The 12,949-nt window shown below is 42.2% G+C and overlaps 1 protein-coding gene across 1 annotated transcript in view; it reads left to right on the forward strand.

The window, feature by feature from the left end:
- Positions 1-215: 215 nt before the first annotated feature.
- Positions 216-12,949, forward strand: part of Rybp (RING1 and YY1 binding protein) — a 49,448-nt gene continuing 36,714 nt past the window's right edge. The window contains exons 1-2 of the mRNA XM_075983342.1: positions 216-358; positions 998-1,123. Of these exons, the coding sequence (XP_075839457.1) occupies positions 327-358; positions 998-1,123 (158 nt within the window). The 5' untranslated portion in view covers positions 216-326. The remainder of the gene's footprint in view (positions 359-997; positions 1,124-12,949) is intronic.

Below are 12,949 nucleotides of genomic sequence, written 5' to 3' on the forward strand. Positions count from 1 at the left end.
GCGCCCCGCCCTCCCGCGCGCCCCGCCCCGCCCCCACGGCGCCGGTCGTCGCCCTCCTATTGGCTAACTGGCGCATGACGCGCGGCGCCCGGCCCCGCCCCTCGTCAGTCACTCGGCGGAGGCGGCGCTGGCGGGGACTAGTCTCGTCCGGAGACTGGCGGCGGCAGCGGCGGCGGCGGCGGCGGCGGCGGCCAGAGCTCAAGCCCATCGGCGGAGGGCGGGCGGGCGGCGCGGGAGGGCGGGGGCCGCTCCGCGACGCTGCGGACCGCGCTTCTCCTCTGAGCGGCGGCGCGCGCAGCTGTGGGGCGCCGGGGGCCAGCCCGTCCATGACCATGGGCGACAAGAAGAGCCCGACCAGGTACCTGCCGGGCGCCGAGGGGGCGGAAGGGGAGGGCGGCCGCGGCGGGCGGGGACGCCGGCGACTAGGCCGGAGCGGCCGCGCGGGGGAGGCGCGCTAAGATGGAGACCCGGGGGCGGAGGGAGGCGGTGTCGCTCCGCTCGGGCCGGCGGCCGTGCGCGCCGCAACCATGGCGGCTCCTCCTCAGCCGCCCTCCGCCGTCGCCGCTCCGCCCAGACAAAGGGAGATTTAACCAGGTGGGGCGGGCGGGAGGGCGCGAGCAGGGGCGGGCAGCGCGCGGCGCCGGCCCCCTCCGCGCCGCCGCCCGGCCGTCCCGGCTGCCCGCCGCCTTCGGGATCCGGCCCGCGGCCCGCGCCGCGCCCCCGCCGCCCCGCGCTCGCGCCCACGAGTCGGCCCGCTTCCTGCGCCCGGCGCGGCCCCGCGTGAGCCGTCGCCGCCAGGCGCTCGGTTCCCAGGGCCGGAGGGGGCGCACGGCTCCGCGCTGCCCGCCGGCCTCCTGCCCCGGTGCCCGCCAGTGGGGTGGATGGGTGGTCGCCGCGAGAAGTTTCCAGCGTCGGATTCCTGTGAAATGACGATGGCTCACCAGCGCCTGTTTCTCTCCTCTCTCCATCCTCCCTTCGGTTCCTCGCTCCTCGGAAGGCCAAAAAGACAAGCGAAACCTGCCGCAGACGAAGGCTTTTGGGATTGTAGCGTCTGCACCTTCAGGAACAGCGCCGAAGCCTTTAAATGCAGCATCTGCGATGTGCGGAAAGGCACCTCCACCAGGTACTGGAAGACGTGCGTTTGTTAGCTTTTGCGGAAGGATTTGTTTTGGCTTTATTTATCAATTTGTGCTGAGGAGAGGGAAGTCGTACTTTTATTATTGATCGCCCTCTTGCCAACTTGTTGATTACGCCCCCTTTTTATTTGCATTTGGGGATGAGGGATTTGGTTGGGGTTGCTTGCCATTTCCAGTTGGGTGCAGTGCCTCGTGCTTAAATAGAGGATTTATGGGAGGGAATTTCCCCAGGTTTTCGTCGTCTTTCAGACAGACACTGGATTTATTTGACATTGCATCCTTTGGCTTGTTGGTATTGGCTCCCAGAGGGGAGAGAGGAAGTGGGCATACTGCCGTGGATTGTAGAACATTAGACCTTTTTGTTTTTGCCATGTGCAGAGTGGTTTTAATTTGTCTCTCCGGCATTAGTTTTTTCCTGAGTTTAATGGTGGTATGGAAGTACAATAAGACTGGGTTGTACCTTTTTCTTCCTTGTAAATGCCTCTTCTTTTTTGCACTTGAAGATTAAATATTGGAGAGTTGGGAAAGTGCATGGGGGTGCTGATGTGTCTGGTTTTTTATTAGCTTATGCAGATTGGTGAAGCAGTGTGAAATGTTGAGGTGCAACATTGAAAGCGTTTCTTTGGTATTGATGAGTGATTGACTGCATGCGATAGCAAATGAGTTGGAGCTACTTCTAGAGGTAACGTTAAAATAGACTTAGGTAAAATGTAAAAACTGGTTTTATAGTCTTCCAGGTGTCTTCATTTTTATCTGGGGTTTCTGTTCCTAAGAGTTCTGTCTCCTTTAAGTAGACTGTCTTTAGAAGACGTCCGAAAGTGAATGAGGTTGATGGCCAAAAGTTTCATTTCAGCAGGTGCTTGCTTTGAGTTGGTGTCCTCTCCGTGTGACTGTAGTTCCACCTGGATGTTCTGTCCGGGTCTCTGCTTTACTTTCACTTGGGATTAAGGAGGCTGAGCTGCAAGTCTGTAACTAGAATGACTTGCCCCAGATGCTGGTGGACTGTTTTAGAATTTCGCTAACTCTTAAGAAATGAGACTTTTGAATCAAAACTCAAGAACTGAAATTTATTTCCCCGTAAGTAGTTTTTCTCTACTAAGATAGCATCTCATCATTTTGGAGCTAGTCTGGAACAGCAATCCTGTTTGTTGCCTCAGCCTCCTGAGTGCTGGCATTGTAGGCAGTTGTCACCACACCCAGCTAGTAGGTTGTTGTTGGGTTTTGTTTTTTTTATTTAAATAAAATTCATGTCAAATTTTTGTGTCATAATAAATAGATTTAGTTAAATGGAAAACCCATTTCTGTGTGGTTTGTTCTGCTGTCCAAAATCGGGGATTCCATCAAGCAACATGAAAGTTTAGAAACATATTTGTTACTTAAATCAATAGTAACTGTATATTATTTATGAGTAATGTTTTTTACATGTAGAATCCCTCTGAGGCCAAAGCTCTTTATTGTGGTTTTGCTTTGAGTGTTCCTGTAGATGATGTTCAAGTAAATGACCAGGAAACTAGTAAGAACTTGAAAACCGTGCTGGTGAAGAGAAACTTCAGCCAGATTCAAAAGTTTACATATGATGTATTGCTGGGAAAGATTATCTCATATCGCAATGATTTTCAATTTCTACTTTAATTGAAAAACCTGACTCACCAGTTTTTTGGAAACACATGAAAGGTGTTGACTTTAAGATTCTGTCTACAGTTTTCAGAACCACAGATGATGACAGTGAAATTTTAGGACATTTGAGAGCCTGTCAATTCAGAAAAATTGTGTTATCTTTCAGGGCTGTCATCCATTGAGTCATTCAGTAGGCTTGGATACAGATTTCACAGGTAGAAGACCAGTGAAATGACCCGGTATTTAAAGTACCAGTCATGATACTCTTTGGACAGAGGTTGTTATTAATACTTCAGTGTTTTAGATATGTTCAGAAGTCAGCATTAAGTGGACTACAAGTAACATTTGTGTGTGTATTATTCATTGATTTCATGATTTCATTGATTACACTGCTCTCCTAGCTAGTGTATCCTTTGATTTCTCTGGGATATTGCCGATTACAGTATTTTCTCTTGAGCCTTTTTCTTGTAAATAGTTTTGCACTTTTGGGATCTTGCCATTTTCTCTCTTTCATAGTATTTTAATCAGGTAGCAATAGAAAACATAATTTGGTTTTTGGTTTGTTTTTGCTCTGTTGGGCCTTAAAGTCAGGTCTTAGGAACTTCAACCTAGCTTCGTGGTTGGGGGTTGGATGGTGGGTAATAGATGAAAATTGGCGATTTTGAAATAGTGTATTTGCTGACACACATGGTTTTGATCTGAGCTAGTGTTTAAGCAGCCTTATCTGGTTAGCTGGCCAGTAGTTACTGTGTTGTTGTTGATTACTCTTGTTTTTATTGCTGCTGGCATCAACCAGTCAACCTAGGAAAAAACAGCTTTAAGTACTGGTAGTCCAATAGGACACAGAGCTATTTGCCCTTTGCTGATGGGATTGATATCCCTCATTTAAGAAGGGAAATAATAGCCATCATCTATAGGCCATTTTCTTTTTCTTTTTCTTTTTTTTATTTATTAAGTATACCGTGTTCTGCCAGAAGAGGGCACCACATCTCGTTACAGATGGTTGTGAACCACCATGTGGTTGCTGGGGATTGAACTCAGGACCTCTGGAAGAACAGCCAGTGCTCTTAACTACTGAGCCATCTCTCCAGCCCTAATAGCCATCATCTAAAGAGCATTTATGAAGTTCCTAGGGTGTGAAAGAAGCAGCTGAAGGGAAAGGGAGGTGTTAAAGGGTGGCAGAGCATGTACTCAGGTAAAGTAATCCAAACTGTAAAGGCTGCGAAACGTGTGTAAAGTGGGATTGGAACAGTCTGGCTTGAGAAGGAACTAGAAGGAACACTTATCCCAGTTCTTTTGGAAAAGGAAAATGATTTCTGCAAAACCAGCGGCCAGCTTTTGACTTCTATTGCCATGTGTTGTATTTTTAAGTCTACAGGTAGCTGCAGGTAGATAGTGAATTAATTTAGAATATGAACTTTGTGGAATGGCAAAGAACAGAGTGAAAGGGGCAGTTAGAAAAGCCCCAAAGGGAAAGGAGTGGACGCTTAACTAATAATAGTGGGATTCTTTCAAGGCAGACCTCTTTATACATTTGTTCATTTATTACGAATGAGCCTGCTGGGCTAAGATCTGTATTTTAGAGATAATTATGAAGTACATGTTGGGTCTGTAATTTTTTTATTTTTTTAATTATTCAAAAAAATAATTTAGTTTTACTTTCCGTGCACTAGTGTTTTGCCTACATGTATGTCTGTGTGAGGGTGTCAGATCCCCTAGATACAGGTTACAGACAATTGTGAGCTGCTGTGTGGGTGCTGGGAATTGAACCCTGGTCCTTTCAGTGTTAAACCAGTGCTTAACAATGAGCCATCTCTCCGGCTTCTTGGGTCTATTATTCTTTTGAGATAGGATTCAGAATGGCCTGTAACTGACATAGACTCAACTGGTGTTGAACTCCGGGTCCTTGCCAGTCTCTAATTTGAGTATTACAGGTGTAAGGCCATTACATCTGGCCTTCCCTAGTCTATCATTTCTTTGTTAACCATTCTTTGTCAGTCTTTCGCTGTTTTTTTTTAAGAAATTTTTTTATTTTTATTTATGTGTGTTGTGCAGGTACGCATATGCTGGTGAGCAAAGGTATCAGATTCTCTGGTGGTTGTTAGCTGCCTGGTATAGATGCTGGGAATGAACTCTGGTCCTCTGAAAACCTCAAGTGCTATTAACCTCTGAGCGATCTCTCCAGCCTGTCATTTTTTTAAAGAGCTTTATGGGGGGGGGGACGACACATACTTTACATATCATAACATTCACTCATCATTGAGTGCAATGTAGTGATTTTTCTTAAGTCATTTGAAAGAATGCAGCTGTCACCACATTCCAAGTTTTAGAACATTGCCATAATGTCAGTTGATTTCCTCTTTCACATTCATTGATACATAGCTAAGTTAACAGTGGAGCCTAAAGTAGTTGTGGACTGCTGGACCGTTGCCACAATGGTGGTACACCCAGCTTTTGCAAGGTGGGGAAATAAAAGAGCCTTTTTGTATGTATAAGATGGTAGGTGGGTGGGAGAGAAACATAATGCCTTTCCTAGGTGGTAGCTTGTAGTATTTCTTCTGATCCTGCTCCGTTCATAAAAGAGGAAAGAAAAAGTAAAGCATTACAAATGCATGAACTCACATAATTCTTTGTACTGCTGAAGTTTGTAAATGGACAAAATAACTTCTTAGATTTGGTGGGGTTTTTTTTTTTTGTGACTCTGTCTTTTCTCTGAGTAAAATATTCTCTTTTAAAATAGAACTTACTGGAACACTGCTATGTAGTCATTCTTGTCAGTGTTTGTTTCTTTGCTAGTAGTGGTACATCTTTTTCTCTACTATTACTTGAAAGTCTCTTGAGCAATTGGAAATGTGTTTGGGTCAGTCACTATAGATTTGGAGCTTTATTTTCATCTCCAGATTTTGCTTTTTTTTTTTTTAACATTTCTTTTTTATGTGTGTGCACTCATTTCATGTGTGTGTGGAGGACAGAGGACACCTTGGACAATTGAATTCTCTCTTCTATCTACCCTGCCTGTCCTAGCTAGCCATCCTTACATCTGCAGAGTTTATACATGCCCCTGTCATCCTTTTGTTAGTTGTTCCCCCCCTACACACACACACACGCACGCACACACACGGTTTCCCTGTGTAGCCCCCTGGCTGTCCTGGAACTCTGTAGACCAGACTGCTCTGCCTCTGCCTCCCGAGCATCCCTGTCATCTTTATCTGCTTATTTTATCTCAACGTTGAATTGAAAGTCTTATTTAATCCCTGATTATTTAAGTACTACCAATGTGAAAAGTTTACTGTTTTTAGAACTTTGTGGACAGTAGAAAAAAAGTAAAATTTTAGCTGTTGTACAGAAATAACTATCTTTACCGAAAGAGGTACTCAGGATATTGAATTGGAAGAATCTTGAAGTGACTTGTGTATCTAAAGTGTTCCTTCTTTGAGAGAGAGCTTCAGGAGTTTGGGGTTTGTAATTTTGGACTTTCCTTATGATACCTGACAAAGTGAGAAGTCATTAAACACTAAAGTTTGGTGGAAAAACCACAATATAGTTATGATCTTTGCTGGAACCAAAGTGCATCTGTCAGTACATTTCAGATAGCAAGACTTCCAGGCCTCTTACCCATATTTCCTGAGAATCCACAACTGTGGTTTTGCACCTTGAGTCACATTGGCTTCTTTCTAATGTTTGTCTTTCATAAAAATACTCTGTAAAATACATTTTAAAAATTCCCTGTGTTCCAAATTATCAAACCTTACCAAACCTTTCTAACTGAATGCTTCTTTCAAAACTGGGAGTTTTCAAGATGACTCTTAACAGAAGTTGAGTAATAATTTATTTTGTATTGTTTTTGTATTGAACTTAACTGATTAATTGGTACTAACTTGATGATCTTAGGTATATTTGGTGACGTTAAATTACTTGGGTGGGTAATTTACCTGATCATTTGACAAATTTTTATAGAGCTGTCTGGGCTCTGTGTGTATGCCCAGTGGTGCAAAGACAGGCAAAATTCCCGTTCTCATAAACTTGAAGTAGGATGGAGAGAGAACAGAAAATACATAAACAGAAAACTGAGATCATTTCAACTATTGATGGGCGCCCTTAATAGTGTAATAGTGAACATAGAGGAGTGAGGACTGATGGAGGTCTGTACAGACAGAGGGACAGTGCTGCCACCTGCATTTCCCTGTTTAGGTGTGGTGATGCCAGGCCGCTCTTAGGGCTAGAGGAGAGGAAGCGAGCTGATATATGTGTGCTGGTTAGCCTTTTTAGTTCAGATGATGTTTACATTGCCAGCTTTTGGGGGTCCTAGGGTACTCAATTTAGTTGTATGTTGTATATTAAATGCAGGCCAGTTAATATCCTTTGGCTTTTTGATTGATTGATTGAACACCAGGATAGGAGATTATACACTGCTGTATTTTTGGACTGTTTATGTGGCATTCAGTTATTATGCACTTCAATAGGTACTGAAGAACTCCAGGATTTACAAACCTTACAGTCACTGTAGCTGTCAGAACCAGCTCTTATACTAAGTGCTCATAATAGTAGGTGGGTCTAGACTTGAGCCGATAACATTCTGTATCTGTCTAAACTGTTTTCTCTTTGTCCCTTCATCAGTACTTTTTCTCTTTGTTGGTATTGTCTTTGCTCCCCTAAAGTAGTACCTGCTTTACCTGTTGGTAGTATACAAGTTTAAAGGCTTGATGAGCTACAAAGTAAGTACATGTTTGTTTATTTTAGGCAGAATCTATTATGTACACCAGGTTCTCAGAGATCCTCTTGTCTTTGCTTAAAGGTATGGGCCACCACAACAGGCCAGAGTTTTATACTTTTGTGTGACTGGACTGAAGGATGCGAAAGAGTTGGTTGTCACCTCTCCTTGACTGTATTGTTTAGCAGTCTTTTTTATTTGTATTTTTGAGTCTCAACTAGCCCAGGCTGACAGGCACGTAGTGTGTAGTCCAGGCTGGCCTTGAACAATTATTTCTTTCCCCTTGGGGCCTTCCAAATGCTTCAGTCTCTGGTATGTGCCACCATGCCTCCTGTCTGGGCTCAGTAGTCACTGCTATTTCAAAATATTGATTAATAAGTAAATGGAGAACACCACCTTCCCAAAAACAATAGCCAGTGAGAACCAAGTGCTGTAACTGCGATGATAGGTTTGGTGTGAGGGATCACATAAGAATTGGTGATTGTTTAAAGTGGAAACAGGCTTTTCCTTGAAGGCTTCATTGTTTTTTTTTTTGTTTGTTTGTTTGTGTTTTTTTTTTTTTTCAAGACAGGGTTTCTCAGTAGTTTTTGGTTCCTGTCCTGGAACTAGCTCTTGTAGACCAGGCTGGCCTCGAACTCACAGAGATCCGCCTGCCTCTGCCTCCCGAGTGCTGGGATTAAAGGCGCGCGCCACCACCGCCAGGCTGGCTTCATTGTTTTTTGAATGTAAAATTGGTTCATGCTGGCCTTGAACTCAGAACTCCTTTCCTGGATTAATGAACCACAACCGAATTGTGCCACGACATACCCTGTTTCTCTTAACCCTTTTTAACTCTTTAGGTGCTTAGGATAGAATCCAGGCATCTGTCATCTGGATAGGTGCTTTGCAATTGAACAACATCCCAGTCCATCTTCTACATTCTTTTACTTTCTCTTCCAAATGCTTTGAATTCCTGGAGACTGTTTATTATTAGTCTCCAGTCATAATCATCATTAACCTCTCATCATTAACTCCATGCTTGTGTACATAAGATAAATAAACCTGCTTCCTGGACTGCTTCTCCATTTGAGTATGTTAAAGGCAGTTGAGTCCATAGGTTGAAAAGCTGAATTCTGAGAGTGTTTCCCAAAGGTGCCACACAGATCACTCAAAAATACTACTTTTATCTCTTGGTTCACATTATTTTAGGAGGAAATCTAAGTTCAGAGTATGTCAAAGATTTTGTGGTTTGATCTTTTCCTTTTGTCTTCAGGAAGCAGCTTGCAACCACCCCATCTGCCCTCTATACAGAGCATGTTTGTTCCATACCAAACTAGTGTCTTTTGAGTGTGGACCATGATTTCTTACTTCATACGTCCATGTGATAGGAATCCTTTTTTTTTAAGGTGAAAGAGTACTCCGCACACGAGTGCAAAGTGATTTTTATTGTTGAGCCCTAGAAGGGGAGCCCGCCGCTCGAATCCAGCAGAAACGGGAGCACCTCCATTTTCTTTTAAGGGCTTTTCTATTCGTGTTCTAGTTGATGTTCATCCTTCTGGATGTCCTTCCACGAAGCCATTTTGCACCGATCTTATCATGCATATATATTGTTGTAATAAGAAGGCTGCTTGTTTTTTTTCCTGGCCGTCCTGCAGCTCAGACCCAAAATAATCACACAGAAACTTTATTATTTAAAACACTGCTTGTCCCAGTATCTCTAGCTTCTTATTGGCTAACATTTATATCTTAACCCATATCTGCCGTGCTATAGGTCCAAAGCAGTTTCTTTATTCATTATTGGTAATCACAGCATACAAAGGGGAATCCCGCATCATTTACATACACTTATCCACGCGCGCGCTGTATGTATATTTCAGATTTACCAGTCTTCCTCTGTTGTCACCTTGTTGGAGTAGAGGGTGTTGGTTTTTATAATTTTATTTTCTTTGTTTATTATACAGCTTGGCACATTCTAGGGGTTCACAGATGTCTGCTCTATAGAGACTTGGAGAAATAGTTATAGTTCTTTTGGTTGTTTGTAGTTCTGAAGATCAAAAACCATTGGCTAATGTTTGCTAGAGCAACACTCCCACCCAGCCTTCATTTTGAGTAATAGTAAATGTTCTTTTTCACATATGAGGGCTTTCCTCTTGTGTGTTTAATGTTACTGAGTTAGGCAAACATTGTCTCCCTGAAGTGTGCCCCTAGGAGTAATAGTCCTGTTTTTCTGGTTTTGTTCTCTAAACAGGCTCTGGGACTTAAATGTAAGACCTAGAAGCCTTGGAGGCAGGAAGCCAGTACATTTAAAGTAGTAGTTCCTGGAGTGTTTTTGAGCAGTCGTACTTTGTGGTGGCACACTTGAATATCAGCTGTCATAAGTATTATCTTAGTAGCCCAGGTGGTAATTTTAGCAGCCAGAAGTCATTGGAAAGTCTGGAAATAAAGCAAGGCATTGATTGTATGGGATAATCTGATTTTGAAGAGGCAGATTGCTTGTTTGTAAACTGCTTACAGATCGTTAGAATACTCAGTGTTGCACGCCCTCTGTCCATTGTGCCATTTTAGCTTGCCTGTAAACTTGACATTACACCTCCTACATATGGTAGTTTCACCTTTTACTTTGTTCTGTTTTGTTGAGTAATTTGGAGTAATTGCTTGTATTCTGCTGAGTTCTTGACTCATTCACTTCATTTATTTATCTATATTTTTATTTCCATGCAGTGCTTGACACTGGTGGCCAAAATGATCTCAGTAAAGGCAATTGTGGATATGCTATAGTGTTAACTCAGAAATCCAGAGTTTGGGATCATGAGGTACACAAGTAAAAATTGTTTAAGCAGGGTTAGATACTGCTTTGTTTTTTCCTTTTAGCCAATTTAGAATATCTGTTATCTTTTGGTTGGACCAAAACAAACAAAAAAAACCCAACAACCTAAAAACAGTGGGAAGGATTTAGGGTTATGAAAAACAAAAACAAAACCCTCAAGTTTTTAGGTATTAAAAATACCTAATGTATTTTCTGGACAATTAAAGAACACAAATACAGATAAGGGACTTTGATGGCCTTTGGTAGGACAAGAGATTAAAGGAATGCCCATGATGAATCTTACAACCTGGTGGTTAGTCATAGAGAGAAAACAAACTTGGTGACTGCTTTCTAAGAACAGCTCAGCTGTCATATGTAGGCTGTGAGGTTTGCTCACTCTTCTCTCTTTTACACAATAATCTGTTACAAGAAGCCAGATTCTTGGTTCAAGATGCTCTAAGTCCCCAAACCCAAAACCATTTAGTGTGGGCCACATAACCTGTAAGGAAAAGGGTATCATTTAGACAGATTGTAAGATTCAGATTTCTTGATCAATTCCTGGGTGGTTGTTGTCTAATGATTGGCCAAGCTTAGCGAATCTGTTACTAAGTAAAAGGTGAATAAAATTGAACTCATGCTCAGTTCTACTTTTAAGCTCCTTAAATAAACATGGTAGCTTTGCACTCCATTCAGTGTTACTTGAGCACTTTGTAAATTATTTGGAAATTGTTTTTATTTTTTTAATTTTGTGACTGTGTGGACATATACACATGAGTGCAAGTGCCTGCAGAGGTTTGATGTGTGAGTCACCTGGGAATGGAGTTACAGAAGATTCTGGGAACCAAAATCAGGTCCTCTGGAAGAGCAGTACTTGAATTTTTTTTTTTTAAATGTGTAGGTGTTTTGTATTGCTTATATGTGTGCACCACATGCATGTCTGGTGCTTGTGGAGGCCAGAAGAGGGTGCTGTATCCCCAGAACTGGAGTTAGCGAGATGGTTGTGAGCTACTGTGTGGGAATCAAACTTAGGTCCTCTGGAAGAGCATCCAGTGCTCCTAACAGCTGAGCCATGTATACAGCCCATTATTACTAAATTTTCACTGTGTGAGTGAAGAAAAGAATGATAATCTCTGGAACCCATCCTTGTCCTAATTAGGAAGAAATATGTTACAGGATATTTAGTGGCCAAACAAAAATAGAAACTTTCTCATTGTCAGCAATAGTTGGTTTTGAGGAGTTTATTCATTGGACCACAAATATTTGAGTACACTCCCCTTGGTGCTAAATTGTAATATAAGGTTTTTTGATAAGACAAAATGGGGTAGGTAGTAGTGCAATGTAGGAATGGGAAGGTAAAGCTGTATGAATGAAAGATTTCAAAGCTTTGATGCAGTTCACTTTGGATGCTTTTAAGGAAGAAGTTTTGTGAACTTTTCATGTTTTTGAATTCCTTATTTGTAGAGAGTAAAATGAAAATCCTGCCTTGTTGTAGATTGTATTCTAGAAAAACCATGACACTGAATTTTTTTTAATCAATACTTTACCCAACCCCTCCACGGAAGAACAGATTTGTATGCACGAGAACGCTGTTATGTTTATTCTGAATTTGCGTAGGTTGATGGTTTCAGACCATAGCATGTGGAAACCACCTGTAAGACTTGTTCAACACATTGCTGGGTCTCATTCCCAGAGTCTTCATAAGCAGTTGTGAAGTAGACCTGAGAACTTGTATTTCTCATGGGTTCTCAGGCAATTTCATGCTGCTGGTCTGTGTAGCGCATCTTGGAATTGGATCTTGGAATTGCTTGTTCAAATTGGGGCTTCTTCAGCTTTTTCTGCTTTGTACCTCAGAGCATAAAGGCATGTAAATGAGGCATACAAATCAAATACTTGGATTTTAGAAATCTTAAGTTTATTTTAAAATTCTTTGAACATGTGATTTTACCATTTACTAGAGACAAAAGCTAATTTGCACACTAATCAGATTAGTTTTATGCAAATAATTAAATCTTGGCTTAATATTGGATGTGTGGAACATAAAGCATTTTCGGTGTGTTTTCAGAGTTGATAGTTTGTTTTTGTTTTTTTTTTTTTTGGATTTTTTGAGACAGGGTTTCTCTGTAGCTTTTGGTTCCTGTCCTGGAACTAGCTCTTATAGACCAAGCTGGCTTCGAACTCAGAGATCCGTCTGCCTCTGCCTCCCTAGTGCTGGGATTAAAGGCGTGCGCCACCACCTGTTTGGTTTTATAATCAACTCTGAGAATGCTGCCTCTCGTAAATGCCACCTTACATACATGCATAATACAAATAGGTAGAAGGATATTTAGATAGTCTTTTCTTTTTAAAATTGCAACTCAGATTGTAAAAGATCTATCATTTTTAAAAATTTCTGAATTATGTATATTTGCTTGTATGTGCACATGAGGAATGCGGGTGCCCATAGAAACTAGAAGAGATTGGATCTTTTGAGCTGGAGTACTTTGTCATGTGCTAATCATTCTGATCACTGCGAGCCAAACTCCGGTCTTCTGCTGCACAGAAAAATAACTGGATTTCATGTTCAGTAGGACAGGTGATTAAGTTAAATGGACCAGTTAGCATGTACAAACCCTGCATCTTCACAACATTCCATCCTTTTCTAGGACTATTTCAATAAGAAGAGAGCAATAGAATAAGGCATGTTCAGAATTCTAGAAAAAG

This window comes from Microtus pennsylvanicus, chromosome 8, assembly GCF_037038515.1.
Source record: "Microtus pennsylvanicus isolate mMicPen1 chromosome 8, mMicPen1.hap1, whole genome shotgun sequence".
NCBI lineage: Eukaryota > Metazoa > Chordata > Mammalia > Rodentia > Cricetidae > Microtus > Microtus pennsylvanicus.